This window comes from Dipodomys ordii, unplaced genomic scaffold (genome assembly GCF_000151885.1).
Source record: "Dipodomys ordii isolate 6190 unplaced genomic scaffold, Dord_2.0 Scaffold51, whole genome shotgun sequence".
Classification (NCBI taxonomy): domain Eukaryota; kingdom Metazoa; phylum Chordata; class Mammalia; order Rodentia; family Heteromyidae; genus Dipodomys; species Dipodomys ordii.
In genome coordinates this window covers 5,557,960-5,577,891 of record NW_012267267.1, presented here as the reverse complement: position 1 = coordinate 5,577,891, position 19,932 = coordinate 5,557,960, and the positions used below count along the sequence as shown (strand labels likewise).

Below are 19,932 nucleotides of genomic sequence, written 5' to 3'. Positions count from 1 at the left end.
ATTCCTCAGCACCACATAAGTAGAAAAAAAAAAAGCAGGAAGTGGGGCTGTGGCTCAAGTGGTAGAGCGCTAGCCTTGAGCTGAAGAGCTGAGGGACAGTGCCCAGGCCCAGAGTTCAGGCCCCCACGACCGGACCCCCCCCCCAAAAAAAAAGATTTGCTCTTCCTCCAGGATGTCATATAACCCTTTCTAGGTTTGATCTTCACATAAAAGCCCACTTGGCCACCCTGTCTAAAACTACATGCCCCACACCCTGTCCCGCTCTATTTTGATCCTAGAAGCTATTAGATCATATACCTTATGAACCTAGTTTTTATTTATGACACTGAATTTTAAGTTATCTAACACAGTAACATGATTTGTGTGTGTTTTCAACACTGATTTTATGGGTCCTTACACTGATACCATTTGGAAATTTTCATGAAGACGTGGCTCTTAAATTATTTAAATTATGTAATTATTATTTAATGTTAACTATTTTATATTTTCCATTTTCAAAACTAAAACTAAATATTAAAAAATTTAGAAAAATGACAAAGCAAACAAACAATTCAAATAAAAATACTTTAATTAGTTTGGAATTGGCTAGATTCTAGGAGATATTTGTCCCCATCAAACTGAAGAATAACTGATATATTTTTGGCAATTTATAGCAAGTTCATTATTCATTATGTTTTACATACTTACTGAGATATAATGCATGCGCCATAAAATGTACCTATTTGAGGTAAACAATTCAATGGTTTTTAGTATGTCTGTGAAAACATTAGCACAACCAATTTAGAATATTTTCATCTCCCATGGTAAATTTCTCCCATGTTTTTTAAGTTGGTAGACATTTGAGTTTCTTCTTGTTTGGTTTTTTTGTTGTTTTATATTGAGGTGAAACGCACCTCAATATAATACTATGTACATATGCATTCTATGCAATTCACCCCCCTTTAAATGTAATTTTAGATACTCAATGACTGTACCATCGTAATCACTAATCTTAGAACATTTCACCATCCCAAATAAAATCTCGTATCCACTACTCCTCATTTTCCCTTTCCCAGTTTCTGGAAACCAAGGATCTGCTTCTATTTCTAGAATTTCGTTATTCTGGATATTTCACATCAATTCAAACACACCTGTGGTCTTATGTTTTTTTTTATTTCCTCTCCTCATAGCACATATGAATTATTCAATATGAATATTTCCATTGTGGTATTTCCATACACACATGTAAAATACTTTTATTGTATTCACTTTCTTTCACTTATCTCAATGTGACTGACTCCTTTCACATGCACATCTTAAGGTTGGTCCATGCTGCGGCATTTGTCAATACCCTGTCTCTTTTATGGCTGAAAAACATTCCCACTAATTAGCTGATGGGCATTTGCATTAATAACTACTTTTTGGCTATACTGAATAACGCTACTATAAATATTCAGGAAACAAGTTGTTACATGATGAATATAATTCAGCTTTCTTGAATATATACCTATAAATAGAATTCCTGGGTCATATGTTAACACAATATTTAATAGTTCGATGAATCAGGAATTTTTTCCAAAGTGACTGCGCTATTATTTCACATTTCCATCAGCAATTTATCCATCCTCAAGAAAAGAGTAATGTGAAGGAGGTGAACTTGATCAAAGTACACTATATGCCTTACATGCATACATTTATTAGCATAAATTATTTGCACAAAAGGGTTTCATGTGAAACCCTTATTATTCTATTATACTAATAAGTGAAAAAAGCCCCATCTTCTACATATGTGTATGTTCCCCAATCTTCAGTTTCCTCTTCCTGATAAGCTATAGAAAAAGAGACAAATGTTGGTGCCAGTATTTGGGGGAACTTCTACTTCAGAGCTCTGGCTAATCTCTCAAGGTTACAGAAATGTCCCTAATAAGAAACTCCTTACTCCTACAATGTGAGGTTACAGTGATACTTTCAAACACAAACCACAGAGACTCACAGGCTGTGGTTCATGGGCTTAGATACCACTGGGAAGCTCACTGTATTATCAATTGGTAACAACTTGAATAAATCAAGCATTGTATTAAAGCTTGGATTTAAAGCTCATTTGATTCCTTTCCATACATGGTGAGTGGAGTTTACCAAATATTTCCAAAAAAAAACCCACAAGTGGAAAGCACATAACAGAGGATGCTGGAAGTGCTAGAAAATTATATCAAAGAGACAAGCATTCAGGGTGGGGGGAAAAGCTCTAAGAATCATGGAACTTTAGTAATACAATGATGTAAATTTTCTCAGCTATAGAGGAAAAGTGTTGGGGCAGAAACATTTTGTTTGAGACAGGTGCATTCATGTTTTAAATTATAAAGTGAAATGATTACCTGTCAGTGGTAAGTAGATTTTAACAAAAGCACTGTTAATTATTAATTATATAATTATTAGCACTGTTATGACAAAAGGATATACAGGTTAAATTTAATAGCTAATAATTAATTTGAAAGAGTGCAAAATAGCTGTAATATCCAGCTTTGGTAGAGGTTATTAACATTGAAGAGATATTGTACAAAGTCTTAAGACCACCTAGACTATATGCCTAGTATTAAAAATTGATGTAATTGTTTCAAAATACTCACCTGTTAATTTTCCTTGGGAAACTTGTTTTGGTGTGTGTGTGTGTGTGTGTGTGTGTGTGTGTGTGTGTGTGTACTTTCTCTTATGGGCATTTCAGGGTTATATAACTACTATCAACTTTGTTTTTAGTAATTTAACTGTTTGAACTTGTTTTGGTGTGTGTGTGTGTGTGTGTGTGTGTGTGTGTGTGTGTGTGTGTGTGTGTGTACTTTCTCTTATGGGCATTTCAGGGTTACATAACTACTATTAACTTTGTTTTTAGTAATTTAACTGTTTGAAATAATAAACTCAATTTTATCTATCATCTAATTGTCTGAATCCACTTGTAAAAGATCAGATCTTCCCTAAGCATGTTGTGCATAAAACACATTATTGCTTAAGCAGTGTTTTACTTCCATACACCCTTCCCAAAAGGACTCTTCAGAGCATGTATGCAGCTGTCTCCCTTTTCCAGTGTGAGGTAGCTACAACCTCTCCCCCACATTCCAGGATATTGTTTGCCTTAGCAAAGTTGTGATCAGAACTTGGATTCCTCCAGTCAGCACAATATTCCTAGGCTGCTTCACTCAACTACAGTGAGTGTAAGCTCCAAACTAGTCAAAAGTCACAATAAAATTAACAAGACAAAAAAATCACTGTGGAAAAAATAAATCTGCTGCTCTCCTCTCCTAAAATAATATCCTGAAATGAAATATATTGTTTTTAATTAATACTATACATGAAAGCCTTTACTGAAGAATAAGTGACACATTTTATTTAAAAAGTAGCTATTAACACTAGTCCAAAAGCCAATTATTTGGAATATAACAGAGTCCTTTCCTGAGAATACTTATTTGTGAGTATAAAATGTTATGAGTTTCTGGGCTGGGAAGGTGGCTCAGTGGTAGAGTGCTTGCCTTGCATGCATTAGGCCCTGAGTTCAATTCCTCAGCACCACATAAGTAGAAAAAAAAAAAAATGGAAGTGGCGCTGTGGCTCAAGTGGTAGAGTGCTAGCCTTGAGGTGAAGAGCTGAGGGGCAGGGCTCAGGCCCAGAGTTCAGGCCCACGACTGGAACCCCCCCCAAAAAAAGTTATGAATTTCCAAATGTATATTTTTTAAAAAGAAAAAATAGTGTCACTAGGACAAAAATTCTGTATTGAACATTTATGAATAGCAATACTTCTAAATGAAATGTATTGTTTTAATGATACTTAGACCTATAGAATATATATCTCTGAGACAGAGACATCTAATAATTTCACTTCAAAATACTCTATGCAAGTACCTATTATTCCTCTGGAAGTACGCACGAGTCAATTACTTGATGCTCCCTCATTAAGGCTACCTGGGTGAGTGAAATACATGTAAGCATCTAAGACTTATTTACAAAAGGTAGCATAAATTGATCCCTATTGCCGTCTGAGGGAAGACAAGCTTTTACAAGCCAGCTCTACCTTCAAAATGATATCTCAAAAGTCACAGTACTGATTATTGCTCCAAACAGCTCACAAGAAACATCAGAATAAAAACTATCAAGATTAAATTCTTCTTCAGAGTTAAAAGTGAAATTTATTACAATACAATAAGTACAATAATACAGTAAGTGTCATGATTAAGAATGTTAATACAAACACTAGAAATAACAACTTTTAAAATTCTGTATCTACAGACAACATTGAAGATAGAAAAACCATGCACAAGATTAAAAAAAATAAAAACAAAAACAAGTCTAATTGCACAGCATCCTTCTAAGGCTCACTTCAGCCTTCAGTCCCAGCATCCCAGCAGTACATGAAGGTGTGCTGATTACTCAGATCAAACCCAAAGTGGAAGTGTTTACAACGTCTATCGTGTATCATACATTAATGCTTAAAATGTACGTTTTAAAACTCATTGGTTGTATTCTCATCAAGTGGTTTATTTCTCACGATTCCTTTTACCAGTAGATGTTAAAATAACAAAAAATGGTTAGAAGCCATCATTATACTAATGATTCATTTAAAGCAGTATAAAGTTTTATGTAAAGATGATCAGTATATCAACACATGAATAAAATCAAGCAGTATGCAGTCTTCCCTCTGCTTGTTCAACTGGCTCCCATATCTCTTTGAGAAGAAGCCAGAACCACGTGGAGGTAAGTATCACACCCAGCAGAAATGATGAGGAGAGGGATGGGTTGATACTAGAAAGGGTGGAAGTGTGAGATTTCAAAGGGAAATGAAAAAGTATGGCCTATCTGCCCTTCCCTCTTCCTACTAAAGCAGTGGCTGCTTTCAGCCCCTCCTCCCTTTCTCGACTTCCAGTGCCATGCTTGGTTATTCCCTGCCCTGGTGCTGGAAGGCAGCCTCTGCCTCTCAGATGATATGAAGACACATCTGTTCCTTACACTTCCCATAGCTCTGACCATTGACAAACATGAAAGGGAGTTTGAACGCATCCTCACCATTCAGGCAGGCAAGACGCTTCTTGGTTAACACCCAGAGTGGTTGACCCCAAGGGAAGACAAGGGAGCTAGATACCATGTCTACTCCTCTAGGACTGAGCTTCTCCAACTTTAATAAACTTAAAAATCTCACCAAAATGCACAGGGTTGGGGGTGGAGCTCCTTATACTTTTTCAAATAAACTCCTATGAGACCCTTGATGCTCATGGTCTGTGAACCATATTTTGAGTAGCAAGAGTCTACAACAGAGAAAGCAACTCTGCCTTTCTGGGCTATAAAGAGACCTGCTTTCTGCTACCCAAGCACAGCACAGACTAAAAGGTAGATGCCCTGCATAAGTGAGTAGTTATCTACAAGACTGTGTTAATACATTTGCTGAAAGAATCCTGACTATAGGAATAGCTAAAAAAAATGACATAATTCAACTTGAGTAAATGCAGAGGTCTGTTTTCAGGGAATAAGACTACTCCATTGCTTGGGAAGTTTTCCTCAAAATGATCATGATATAAAGGTATAAAATAGTCAGCATACTAAATTCCATAGTCAGCAAGTTAATTAATAAAGTGCCACATGTGCACACATATACATAGAGTACAAATACTAAGAAATTCAACACTTATTCTCAGAACCAAGGGCTACCACTGTTCCCAGCTAAAATCATCTCCTCTTCCAAATACAAGGAAAAAGCCTTGAATTGTAAGGAAAATGACAGCATTGCCTGCCAGCACAAGGCCACAAGCTCCCCATTTGATCTGAAACACAAAAGAAAAGAGGGATTAAATCCTGACTTTCTTCATACTGTGTTCTTTTCAAATCTTTTATTGTCTGCATTAGAAACCACCAATGAAATACGGCACAGTGCTGCTAAAAGGCTGAATTATGAAACAGGCAGAGGACAGTGGACTATCAGTAATTAGTCTAATTGCTTCTGTGATGCTTGTTAAGTCTAGCATCATCCTTTAACATTTTCCCTACTTGTTTTTAGCTGACAACAATTGCCTTAGGCAAAATACAAGCAGCAAGATTCTCAACCAATTGTCAATTACAATATTACCTACTCAAAATTCTGCAAACATCAACTTCTTTCAGAGAAAATAGGAATTGAGAGTGATGGATTTGTTTGCTTCTTTTCTAGACGAGAAAAAAACTTTAAATAATAATGTGCACTCGAAACCAGCCTTTCTGCAGTGGCAGATGGTTTCACAGAGGCACCCGTGGGAGTGAGGGCGCCCTCTAGTGGCTAATTGTTGCTTTAATTTAACCACAAAAGGAATGAAAACGTCCTAAAACATAAATAGGAAAAATAAAATATTTACAGCAAAAGTTAAGAAATGCTAGTCTAAAGCATGAGAAGAAAAAGGAAATGCTTCATTCAATAGCTTTCACTGCTTCTCCATGGCCTGATTAAAACTCAAACTGGCGTGATATTCAAGATTCATGTTCACCAGGCTTTATTAACCTTTCCAGCATAAATCTCAACTAATCTTTATTTCATGGACTGCATTTCCACACTCGGGTACTATTCCATGTAAGAGCTTTCTCTATGTAATCAAAACAATATTTATTCCTAGATATCCCTAATCTTTTGATAGTTGGAGGTTCTCTCTTCTTGGAGCTTTTATGGCATTCTGATTACATTTCAATCCTATATTTCATAAACCTATAGTATAGTTATCTGTCAGGGCAGTTTGTGTGCCTAATTCTTATACCTCATGTTTTACAAATAGCAAATTTTCCAATGATATTTGAATGTTGAACAAATAAACAAGATTTAGACATATTTCTTATACAATGCCCTAAACTGAAATAGAAGTAATGAGGGCATAATGAAAGCAAAGAGTGGGAAAGACAATGAACATCAAGAAATTGAATATTAGATATGAGGATGGCATCTTATTCACTTTATCTTCTGGTAGCTACAGATATATTCAAATTAATCTATTCTTCCTGTATTGAAATTAAGTTCATGATCTCATTTGCAAAAGAAGTTGAGGATTTTCATTTTGTGACTAGAAAAGTATTTCTATATAGTTTCTGTGGTTGTCCTATGATTTAAGACACGGATTTAAGAACAATCCCAGAGAATGAACCAGAAAAAGCAAGAAGTCATATGGACTAGCTAAAAGCTCTAAGAAATGGAAAAAAAAAAGTACTCTGAAAACTGAGATAATATAGTTAGGATATAAAGTGGAGGAAGAAAGGCACTAAAAACACATCTGGCTTTGAGCATAAAGTCTACGCAAGGAAACATAAAACTGAGGTTCCAGACACAGGCCTTTGAAATAAACTCATGAAAGTGGAGCAAAACAACAGAAAACAAAACTTACCACAGACACACGAGCAAGAATAACAGGAAATCCAAAGGCAGAAACAACAATCCCAGTAGTGAAGAAGTATGCCAACTCCCGACAGGCACTACTGGTTGCATCCGAATCATATGTGGTTCTTTTGGCAATGAAATGGGGGATGGGGGAGATGACGTGGAAAATCAGGACGAACAAGGGCCAGTAAACGCTGTCAGGAGCACCCAGAGGAAACCCAAACAGAAAAGTCATGGTTACAACTTACATTTTATTTCAAAATTATTGTTTTAAATGCTTAGGCCAAAAAAAGTTCAACAATTAGGAAGTGAAATCATTTCTACCAGAAATAGATAAGCAATGATTTCTAAGTTACTGATCCATGAATACATATCATGTATATATTGTTTAAGTTAAAAAAAAAAAGAAAAGAAACCATACATGTTGGATACCAGCTACTTAGGGGGCTGAGATCAGTAAGGTTATAGGGTGCAGCCAAGCCAGGCATAAGTCCAGGAGATGCCATTCTCAAACAAGAGCTAGGCCTGGTGGTGCTCACTAGTCATCTCAGCTACAGCTACTAAAATTGTGGTCCTAGGTATGGCATAAAGCAAGACTTTATCTCCAAATAACTAGTACAAAAAGAATTGGAAGAGTGGCTCCACAGTAGAGGATATGTCTAGCCTACCCTGAGTGCAAATCCCAGTACTGAGCTGCTACAACGTCCTTTTCCTTACTTTTTGTCAAAGTACTGGGGATTGAATCCAGAGCCTTATATACACTAGGCAAGAGGCCTACCACTGAGCTATATCCCAGACTCTGAGCTGCAGTTTTGCTTTTCTTTGCTTTTTTCTTTTTCTTTCTTTCCTTCTTTCTTTCTTTCTTTCTTTTTCGGGCTAGAACTGGGGCTTGAACATCTAGGAAATGAATAAATGACACCCACAATGTGTGTGGGCCTCACTTTCTTGCTCAGCTTTTTGTTCATGGCTAGTACTCTACTATTTGAGTGAGGCCTTCCCTTCTTTGCTGGCTATTTGGACAGAAGAGTTTAGAGGATTTGTCTACATGTGCTGGCTCTGAATTTTAATTAGCAAATCTCAGTGCTATGCTTTATAGGCATTAGCCACCAGTGCCTATCTGAGCTGCAATTTGTTTAAGGACAAAATCTTGGTAAATAATCTCTGTTTTCCCTATAGAACATAGTATAGTTGTTTGCATCTATTAATTCAATTAAGATATTTTTAATTATGTGCATGTTTAAAAACTTTCAATATTTTTAGAAGAAAAAACAAATTTCTAGTCCTGGCCTATAAAATCTTACATGTATCTACTGCTTTCTACTGCTTTTTCCATTCATTTTGTACCATCTTCATATTCTGGATCTCTGTCTCTCTGTGTCTGTCTGTCTCTGTCTCTGTCTCCCTGTCTCTCTTTCTGTCTCTCTCTCTGTCTCTGCTCTCTCTGTCTCTGCTCTCTCTGTCTCTCTCTGTCTCAGTCTCTGTCTCTCTCTGTCTCTCTGTCTCTCTCTCTCCCTCTCTCTCTCTCTCTCTCTCTCTGTGTAATATCTGATATCTGGGGTTGGGATTTGAACTCAGCACATCACCATTTGAGTCATGGCCCTAGCCCTTTTACTTTAGTTAATCTTAACACTTTTTGCTTAGGCCAGCCTCAGACCATGATCCCCCTTCCTACTTTTCCCATGCAAGTGAGATTACAGGCCTGTACCATCCTCTCCAAGGCAGGGTCTTGATGACTTTTGCTCAGAATAACTCAAACCATGATCCTCCTATGCTTAGCTGAGATTATATGCATGAACCACAGCACCTGGCTCACTCCTTTTATTCTCTTAACCTGTTGCCAGAGCACCCTTCATTCTTTGTGTTCCTTACACACTCTGGAACCTTTGCTATGCTCTCTGCTTGGAGAGTTTTCCCCCTTCATATCATGCAATGTAAAAAGAGAGACACCTTCCTAAAAGTAGTTTCCCTGGCATTCATCCTAACACACCTCAGTTACTCTCAAGCATGTCACCCCTTCTGACTTTCTGCACTGCACTTACTCTCAGCTGACATATGCTTGCATATGAGAATAGGGGTCTGCTTTGTCTTGATCAGTTACTACCTATCTCGAAGTTCTAGAACAATGTACTCCGTTTATATTTGCTAAATAAATGGGAAAATTTAGATTGGAAGTATGGGAGACATGAAAATACATAATTCTCACTATTAAAAAATGTAGGTGCATCCAAATTTTCTTATAAATAGGTTACAATGATACTCTAATACAAAATAACAAAACTGCCTTCTTTCCAAATTTTACTGCTTTTCACTTACTTAGTGGAAATTGCTACCTGGTTGCATCTTTATAAAGACTTCCTAAATAATTATCCAATTGATCCAGTTAGACAGTTATTATGCTTCATTCCTTAAGGTTTCTGCTCATTTTCATAAACACACATGACAGTAATACACATCACCACAAAACTGTAACAATTCAGAACCAGCGAGCCAGCCAGCACCCCTCAGCAGGGGTGGGAGGTGAAGCTTTCCTAGTAAAGTTTCCCATTTGAGCTACAGATCTAGCAGGCCAAGATTATAGCCAAAAAGCAAGAAGGAACGTGCCTTTCACCCAGAAGCCTGAGGATAGAAACACAAAGTTTAGATTTCTAATTTTAAACTAGTATGTTCCAAGAACCATCTAGCAATATTATTGCAAGGGGCTGTTAGAGAATCCATAATTCAAAGTAAGGACATGAAATATGAAGAGGGGAAGAGGCCTGGAAGAGACAACTATCACCTGATATACCCTAAGCTACAGCTCCTAATTCATCCTGGAATACAGTGACAGTTTTCTGAAAAATGATCTGAGAGACTTTGTTTCCATTTATAGTCAGCTTCCAGTATACAACTACAGAGACTGACTGCTCTGCTCACGTACAAGCAACCTTATTTTTAGATAAAATTTGAATATCAAACATCACCCTATTCGATTAGTATGTAGGCCAAAAATCAGCAAACTTTTTCAAACTTTTTTTCTGAATAGTACATATTTAGCCTCTTCAAGCCCCGAGGTCTTTGCCTCAACTCTGAAACTGCAGTCAAAAGCGATAGTATGTACACGCATGAGCATGGCTATGTTCCTGTAAGAGTTTAATAACAAAAACAGACACCAGGCTACACTTGGCCTGTGGGCCAGTTTGCTGACTTCTGAATCATCATCACAATGATATGAAGTTAATTTCTCTGTAGTAGTGGTAGTCACAGGTGGCTTTCTTACCTGTGGAGACAAACTGCTTGTATGATGAACAATGAAAACTGGGCTTAGAATGAACCATGCAATGATGGGCAACTCTTTGGTCAAGAGAATTAGAATGTGTGTTCCACTTCCTTATCTGTTATATTACTGTGTGATTTGGATGATTTTCATTACCCTGGGCTTTCCTGGGTAGGAATGAGGATAATAAAATGCTATCTCCTTAAAATCAGCATAAAGCAATATCTGTGAAATCTCTGAACAAATGCCGTGTAAGTTCTGTGATTGTCTCAAAGATGGACAACATACCTAGGCAGATGTGAATCCACTGTTGTCCTAACAACTAGCTCCAGGTGGTGTCACTCACATCCCTTCTGACAAGTTGCTCAAGCCAATTATTTGGGAGACATCCAAGATGCTGAGCCCTGACATCAATTAACAAAACCTATTCATTCTGCCACCTATGTCACTCTGCATTTTTTTTCCATTCCTGCCATCACAGTCTTAATTTTACTTGATTTATACCAATAGCCCCTTAGGATTAGGCCTGATTATAGTCTCAGCACTTTTAGATCTAGTCTCACATTTTGCCCACAATAACCCACTTCTGGCCAAACCCAGTATTCAGGTATTTTCCCAGAGCTTATTGACTGGTAATTTCCCCTAAGGAGTACAGAGCTACAAAAGACTGATTCGATACCTATCCAACCTTTCTACTGTACCTTGCTGAATAAAGGTGATTAATGATCTCTGCCTAAAATGCATTTATCCACCAGTTCTTGGCTCAAATACAGCCTTGCTGTGCTGCCCCCCAGATTTTTTTCCTGAGTTCCAACTGTATCACACGCATACCAACAGCACATTACAGCAGCCATCTTATTAGCTGCATCATTGTTTGTCTGTCTCTCACTTATAACTATAGCTATAAGCTCCTCAAAGAAAAGGTTATTCTCATATCCCCAGTTGGTCTACAGTAGGAGCTTAACAGATGCTTACTAAATGAATAGAATATTTTTAAAAGCTTTTCATGTATAAATACATAGATCCTGAAAGGACTGGATTCATAACCTAGAATTCACTAAGTTTTTGATTTTGGTGTTAAATTCATAAAACTGTCTAACACCCACACTCTCAGTGACAACTACACAAAAAAAGAGTAGCTCATTCTGGAATCATCACTTACCCATAATCCTCCAAGGCACATCCCAGCATAAGAAAGGTCAGCCCAATAGCTCCACTGAAAGACAATGCCACCAGAGCTGTGAAAAATAAAAGCAAGGGTTAAAGGTTCCAGATCATCAGTTGCCAGTGCAGTCAGGGTAATTGGGATATGACTACATATGCATATAGCTTCTCTGAGGGATGACAAGTTATTGTGGAGTTAGATGATAGTTATAGCTGACAACCTTATGACTACACCACACATTAAAAGATTTTACACTAAAGAAGAAAAACAATGATTTCGTAGTATGTGAATATGTATCAATAAAACAATTTACTAGCTGGGTTCTGGTAGCTCATGCCTATAATCCAATCTATTCAGGAAGCTGAGATCTGAGGATCATGGTTCAAAGCCAACCCAGGCAGGAAAGCCTAGGAGACTCCAATTAACCACCAAAAAGCAGGAAGTGGAGCTGTGGCTCAAGAAGTAGAGTACTAGCCTTGAACAAAAACAAAACAAAACACTCAGAGATAGCACCCAGACTCTGAGTTTAAGCCCCAAGTCTGGCACGCATGTGCGCACACACACGCGCGCACGCACACACACACACACAGGAAATTACTTAGAAAAGAATAAATGAAGCTGGGCACTGGTGGCTCATGACTGTAATCACAGCTATTCAAGAGGCTGAGATCTGAGGATCACAGTTCAAAGACAGCACAGGTAAGAAAGTCTATTCAACTCTTACCTCCAATTAATCACCAGAAAACTAGAAGTGGCACTGTGGCTCAAAGTAGTAGAGCCCTAGCCTTGAGGAAAAAGAGATCAGGGATAGCACCCAGGCCAAGTTCAAGCCTCATGGCTGCCCAAAAAAGAAAGAAAAGGAAAAAAATGGTCCCAAATCTGCATGAATCTCATTAATCAATGTACATTTGACTAGCAAGTGCCTATTGGACAGGATGTCTGTATGCACTTCATTCATGTATTGACACCTTATATTAAGGAGGAATGGCTTTTCAGAGGTTATTAAGTACAGATGAGGTAAGAGTCCCCACGATGGGATCAATATCCTTAGCAGAGAAAGAAACTAGAGTGACATGTAAGGTTTTCATGGGCCCACTCACTCCTCCAGGGAACAAAAAGCAAAGACAGCCCTTACCAGATACCAGATCCACCTGGGCCTCCACCTTGGACTTCCCAGCCTCCAAAACTGTGACTCCAAACATGACATTACGCCATCCGCTCTGTGGTATATTTGTGATTATAGCCCAAACTGGGTAAGAGGACCACCTGTGTCTACCCCTGTAAAAATCAAAGGCGGACAAAGGTCTCCTGCAACTCCAGTACCTTCCCACACTGATGGTGTGAGTTCCCTCTATATCTGCCACAGGAGGATAGATAGCCAGTCTCTGTAACTCTAGTGTGGAGAAACTTGGTACTACCTGAGGCAGGCCATTATTCTCTACCAGTTTCTAAAACGTTAGACATTCTCTTTTCCTATCATCCCAAAGTGACTTCCTCAGAGAGAGCTTCGATCACTTTGCCTCACTTCATCACAAGTACTTCAAAACTGCTTTTATATACTCATAGGAAACAATTCCCAACTGGTATCCACTGAATAAAACATCAACTCCCTGACTCAGCTGGATCTACATCTCAGAGGAAGGAATGTAGGTAGAGCAGATACCCTTGCTGTGCAGCTGAGTGATCCACAGAATACCAGGTTAGTAAAACATCTGAGTCACACACATGGATTCAAATATCAACTTTATTGTCCACTGGCTACACGACCTTAGGAAGAAGTCAGATCTCTCTGAGTCTGGTCTGTCACCTATGAAAGAAGAATAATGGCCCCACATTATTGAGTCAATTGGAGCTTACTGAGATAATCTATGTAATGTGTTTGACAGTCAATAAATATTGACTGATGCAAGTTTCTATTTTAGATTTTTAGATTCATTTATTTTAAAATATAAAAGACAAAGAACACAATACATATTCTCTATGGAAAAATTACTGAATAGTTTTGATTAAATTAATGAAATTTTACTGCTTCCTTTTACTTTAAGAAGATACAAGATATTGTTTTATAGGAAGATGCCAAAAGGCTTTTCGGGAAACATCCAGAAGTATCCAGATATTAGAGAACAGGAAGGACCATCAATTCTAATTTATTTATTTTTTCCGTGTGTGTGTGTGTGTGTGTGTGTGTGTGTATGAGATGGTCCTGGAATGTGAACTCTGGGCCTGAGCATTGTTTCTGGCTTTTATGCTCAAGGCTAGTGCTTTACCACTTTAAGCCACAGCTCCATTTCTGGCTTTTTGGTAATTAATTGGAAATAAGAGTTCTGTGAACTACCGTGCCTAAGCCGGCTCTGAACCACAATCCACAGATCTCAGGTCTATAATAAGAGGCACCAACACCCAGCTCAGTCTACTTTTTAATGGAAAAATGACCACATGTGGATATATATTCATATATATTCATATATGTGCAAATGTATATTCTATATTGCATCCATTTATCAGATGACCTTTTCCTAACAGGATTTGCTAACCCCACTCTGGGTCTGATTATTTTCAATACACCCTATTCCACAAGCCCAACAAAGCTGAGTACTACACACCCTTTCTTTCTGTCCCTCCCATTCCTCAAAGTTCTTTGTGATTCTTTTTTTTTTTTTTTGCCATGTGTGCATTTGGTATGAGTATGGGTGTGTGTGTGTGTGTGTGTGTGTGTGTTCAGGAATAGCACACTTAGCCATCTCTTAATGTTGGAGATGACCAAGAATCCAACCTCATCTTTCTTTTGACTCTGGACTCCAGCTGAATAAATGCATCCAACCCAATATACAAGAGCCCAGCCACATTTGAGGATCTGAGAACTAGGCCTGTACTTCCACCTTCAATATGCCCCACCCTGCATAGACAGCTAATAACTAATGAGAACATGATAAAGCAAACCACCATTCTCCCATCCACTGCTCCCAAGCACACATTGCTCCATTTTCCCTATGAAAGCCTATCTTAGAGAATTCACACCAAAGCTGCTCTCTGCCTTTCCGTGAATCAGCAAGTCCATATGACTCTATCACGAGAATTGAGACTTCTCCAGTGAAGAACCTAATCATCTGCCTGCAGTCATCTGTGCCCCTTCCTAACCATCCTGACACAGCAGACACTGATACTTGAAGTGGTATATATATATATATATATATATATATATATATACCTTGTTCTTTTCAGGAATTTAGAGGGAATACACACACACACACACACACACACACACACACCTTGTTCTTTTCAGGCATTTAGAGTAGATATATATGTATATATATATATATATATCCTCTAAATATATATATATCCTCTCTATGTATATATGTATATATGTGTGTGTGTGTGTGTGTATATATATATATATATATATACACACACACACAGAGAGAGAAGAGCAGTGACTATAGACAGACAGTAGGGGGAGTAATAGGAAGACAGAAATATATATTATACATATATTAAATATTATACCTTCCCTCTAAATTTCTGAAACGAATGAGGTGTATTCATTCATGTCCACCCTGCAGCCACTCTCCATCTGGAATATACTCTGCCCTTACAGATGAAACCTGGTGGATCCCATTAGATTCAGTTCAAATACTGTTTTTTGTTTAAAAACAAAAAAGTCCTCTTCATCCCTAGAGGAATAATTAGTCCATTTTCATTAGTTTCTTGGGACTGGTGTTATAATACCTTGCCACAAGTTGGATGACTCAGAATAACAAACATGAAATGAAACTGTCAGAGAGAGACATGCTCTCCCTGAAGGATGTAGGGAGCAAAGACTTCCTCGCCTCTTTCTGCCTGGTGGTGCCAATAATTGTCGCCACTTGGTTTGCAGCTGCATCATGACAATTTCTGTTCTAGAATTCATTCTTTTATGTCTTCAGATTCAAATTTCCCTCTTCATTCAAGGACACCAGCCATTGGATCACAGCCTAATTAAAGCAAGTATGATCTTAGCTTGACTGCATCTGAAGACCCTATTTCCTAACAGGCTCTACAATAGGATGTATTTCCAGGAGAGTCGCATTCACAGGTAGTAGGGAGTTAGAACCTACCAATACCTTTGGAGGGAATATAACTCAACCCACCCCGAAGCTCTGCTTCCACAGCATCTGAGCATACCTCATTCACTTACATAGTAATGTAATTATTTGTAGTTGTCACTCAACAATCAATTCTCATCTATCTTTTTAACTCCAGGTGTCCCCACATACAAGTGCTCAATAAAAAAAAATTTAAAAAGTTGAATTACCTGAAAAATACTTCCTTTCTACTACCTCATACTTTCGAACACATTCACATATAAACATTGTTACTATTTGATAGTTTTTGGTCAGGATAAATCCTATGTAATAGGAAGATACTGTGTCATCTGCTTTCTAGGTTGGAGTTAAATGGATATATTATACACTGGACACTGTCCAAGTAAGCCAGGTTTACTCAATTGATATTAAATATAAAAAGTCAGCCAGAAAATGATAAAACGTGTCTGTTGCTCACAGCTCACACAGATAAATTCATAACGAACACACAAGTGCAGACATGCATTATACCTTGCCAAGGTGTTCGCAGTAGATATCATCCGGGAAGATCTCTGTACAAATTTCAAGAATAGGAACTCGCAACTCAGAAACAAGTTATGCCAGTCTATTCCCAAGAGCAGAAACGGAATCGTGTCCTTGCTCAAGGAAGCTATCCAGTAACCTCTTTCCCCATTCAGACCTTCCTTTTTCTGAACGCACACGGAGAAAGGAAGTGATGGTCACAGTTCCCCCTTTCTTAAACTGTCCCATGCAAAAACACACGATTGTACATCCCTTACTTTCTTGTCTGTCCAGACGGGGATAGAAATCACTGGAGAAAGTCCGTGTTAAAATCCCATCTAATCTAGGCTCCAAGGCTGCATTATTTCTGGGTGTTTTCCACGGAAACCTGACAACAGCCAACTCTGCCCCAGTGGAACAAGAGGATTAAGTTTCTCTTGTCCAGCACTGGAGACAAAGGCTCCTTTGTAAGTAATAGGAAACCGAGGAGGGACAGGAAGCGGGAAGAGAGGCGTTGGGATCGGCGAGCGAGGAAGTAGAGCCCTCCTTTAAAAAACTTGGCAAGGGTCGAGGGGCAATCTGGGGAGACTGAGGCGAAGCGGGGCGGCGGGGCGGGGAAGAGGATGCTCCCAGGCTAACCGGGTGCCCCCCAGGAGGGCGGCGCCGACGGGAAAGGCCTCCGCCCGGGGTCCGCAGGACCCCAGAAGAGCGCCGGAAGCCGGTGGCCCCAGCTCGCAGCTCGGAGATCGCCCCGAAACGCGCCTCCACCCCCCACGAGGCGAACGGAGCGCACCGGCGCCTCCGAGCCCGGAGATGGGGCGACAGACGGCCGGTCCCCGCCCGCGCGGACGGCGCAGCTGCAGCCGCGCCGGGGCCGGAGGTGGTGACCCCGCCCCGCGACCACCGAGCCGGGGGTCGAGGATGTACCTTTAACGCCCGCCATATCTCAGGAGCTAGAGCTGCTCGCGGCTGTTTCCGGCTTCCTCCCACCTCCCGGGTCCCCCGCCCCGGTCCCCCGCCCCGGTCCCCCGCCCCGGTTCCCGCCCTGAACAGGTCCACGCCCCGCGGGGCCCGACTCCGCCACGTAGGGCCCGCCTACAGACAGAGCCAGACAGAGCCCCGCCCTCCGACCACGGAGCCCCGCCCTCCGGCCACGGAGCCCCGCCCCCAGACCACGGAGCGCCGCCCATGCCGCCGCGGATTCCCGGCCACGCAGAACCCCGCCTCTACTGGTCCAGATCCCTGCCACTCAGAGGCTCACTGGTGTCGTTTCCCCATTCCTGCTCTGCTACGCGTAGCCCCGCCCTCTGGTCCATAGCTCCGCCCCCAGATCGCGTAGTCCGCCCTCGCCGAGCCGTATAGCCACACCCCCAGCCTGTAGAGTCTGTTTCCAGGCCCTAAAGTCCCGCCCCGCAGGTGCGGGCCATCCTCCTTTTAGGATCGGAGACATCCTAGTAACCCGGTAACCGCCCCAAGCTCCGCCCCGACGTCAGGACCCGACCCTCCCTCCAGCAAATGAAAATGCTCGGTGTCAGCCTAGTGGCTTGGAAACCTGCTGAGAGTGAACGTAGAGATGTCCCTCAGGGGGATGGAGTGTTTTGTTTTGGCCTTAAAAATCCACTAGTCTGAGGCCTTCCTCTTTTAGGGAAGGAGGTTCAGAAAGGGTAGGAAATTGTGCAGGACAGCTTCTTGAAAGAGGTTAGAAAACCAAAACGGTTGAACTCTTGATTTTACAGGGAAGGGGAGAAATGCGCGTTGAAATTGTTGAGACCTGTGGTACAGTAAGATTGTTTTAGAGATACTGCGTTCGCAGAACTGATTACAGATGTCAGCCCAATGAGCTCCCTTCCCATAACTTAGTCCACTCCTTCCCCCTTCCACGGCTTGGCATGCTCCCTTCCCAGGCAACACTAGGCCCATTTAGTAAAGGCAGTAAATAATCAGCCTCCAGCCCCCCTTACCTTGGGATGGCACTCCTCTGGGGCAGCTACCACCATATAAGGCAACAAGAGCCCCTTAGAGTGACCTTCAGGTCCTTATCTGCTACTTGGGCAGCAGCCATAAATCCTGGTCTGTCATGATGAGGCCTCTGTACCCACATGCACACCACAGTCTCTGCCTCCTAACCCCTTCTAGCCCCTCCTAAACCCCCTAGGTTCTATAGGTCACCTCAGACAAGCAGGTGCTGCTTCTCACTTCTCCCTTGTGAGAAAGGGTCTTGCCAGGCCCTTTCCCCAGCAATAAACCTTTTTTATTCTCTGTACCTGGATGTCTGTGTGGCTTTCTGGCAAAGTCTAATTTATTCTAACAATAGCTCATTGTTTTATTGTTCTACTTTATTATTGTGATTAATTTCTTACTGGGACTACTTTATAACTATCACACAAGGTTTGTAAGTGTGTAGAGAAAAAACGAAAAACAGTATCTGTCCAGAATATCGAGCATCAAGTGGGAACTTGGGATATATTCCCTATAGATAAAGGGTCAGGGAACTACTGTACCAAACTCTGAGAACCTGTGAGTTTTGGCTCCTTTGCTGGTGGTGTGAACTAGTAGAGCTTTTTCCATCTTAAGTAATTAAATGTACTGTCCCCTTCCATTCTCAACCATCACCACCACCACCTGCCCAGTTAGCTGGTGTCCTGATGGGCCTCAATATAGATTTGCTGAAGCCCTCCCCATCCACCTGAGACTAGTCACACAGAAAAGAAATGATTTGGAAAACTATCAAGCCTCCAGAAGCACACTGTGATTTGAGCACCTGAAACACCTACAGTAAGTATCTGCTTAGAATGAAATACTGAAAAGTGGATGGAAGCAAAATACCTAAGTATTGATCCCAAGGTTACAGGTATGTCGAAGCAGCAATATTCTAAGATAGTGATTTTATCAGAATTTGTTCTGTATCCATACCAGCTGTTCTTCTCTTTTCACCAAACTACTTTTAAAGAGAAAGGGAAGCCATCTTGGAGACACTTTAGCCACCGGCTGAAAAGTCTACTTTCCTCTTGCCAGAGTTTGTGCTGAAAAATTTTTTTCCACTTACCCAATTCCATATGTCTTCAAAAATATAAGGCAGCAATACCTAAATGTCTAAACCCAACTTACCATCAGTGTAAAATTTGGTTTATAAAATTTGGGCAAATGTCAGGCTGCTTAGAACTAGAATGGAATTCTTAAATCTAAATATTCTCTCAATTTTACAGATGGTAAAACTAAGGCTCAGGTAATGCCTTGCCATTAAGAAAGCTGTGGGCAGGCCCACAGCTGAACTCTAGAGTTAGATCTTATGTCCTGAAGACAGGGATTAAATATAACAAGATAAACACCTCATGTTTAAGGGCATCCAAATACATCCATGGAGTTTATATTCTATCAGTACATGCCAAATATATTTGATCAGAGTTTGATGGGATTCAGGAGCCTTCAGATTAAAGACCCAAGGACTCTAGGTGGGTTACGCATTTTTATGGCTATGCTTGAAGAAGCATAGACAGTATAGCAGTTTTAGAGGAGAAAAGCACAGTCTACACTCTTGTTCACATTCTTCTCGGTCTGTCTGTGCAGCTGCAGCATTTCC

General features: G+C 40.3%; 1 protein-coding gene across 1 annotated transcript; it reads right to left on the bottom strand.

The window, feature by feature from the left end:
- Nucleotides 1-5,156: 5,156 nt before the first annotated feature.
- Nucleotides 5,157-17,339, bottom strand: Leprot. Its single transcript, XM_013020597.1, has 4 exons — nucleotides 17,280-17,339; nucleotides 11,764-11,839; nucleotides 7,356-7,542; nucleotides 5,157-5,780 (listed from the first exon to the last, which is right to left on the bottom strand). The coding sequence occupies exons 1-4, from the start codon at nucleotides 17,293-17,295 to the stop codon at nucleotides 5,664-5,666; spliced, it is 396 nt and encodes a 131-aa protein (XP_012876051.1). The 5' UTR covers nucleotides 17,296-17,339; the 3' UTR covers nucleotides 5,157-5,663.
- Between the last annotated feature and the right edge of the window lie 2,593 nt (nucleotides 17,340-19,932).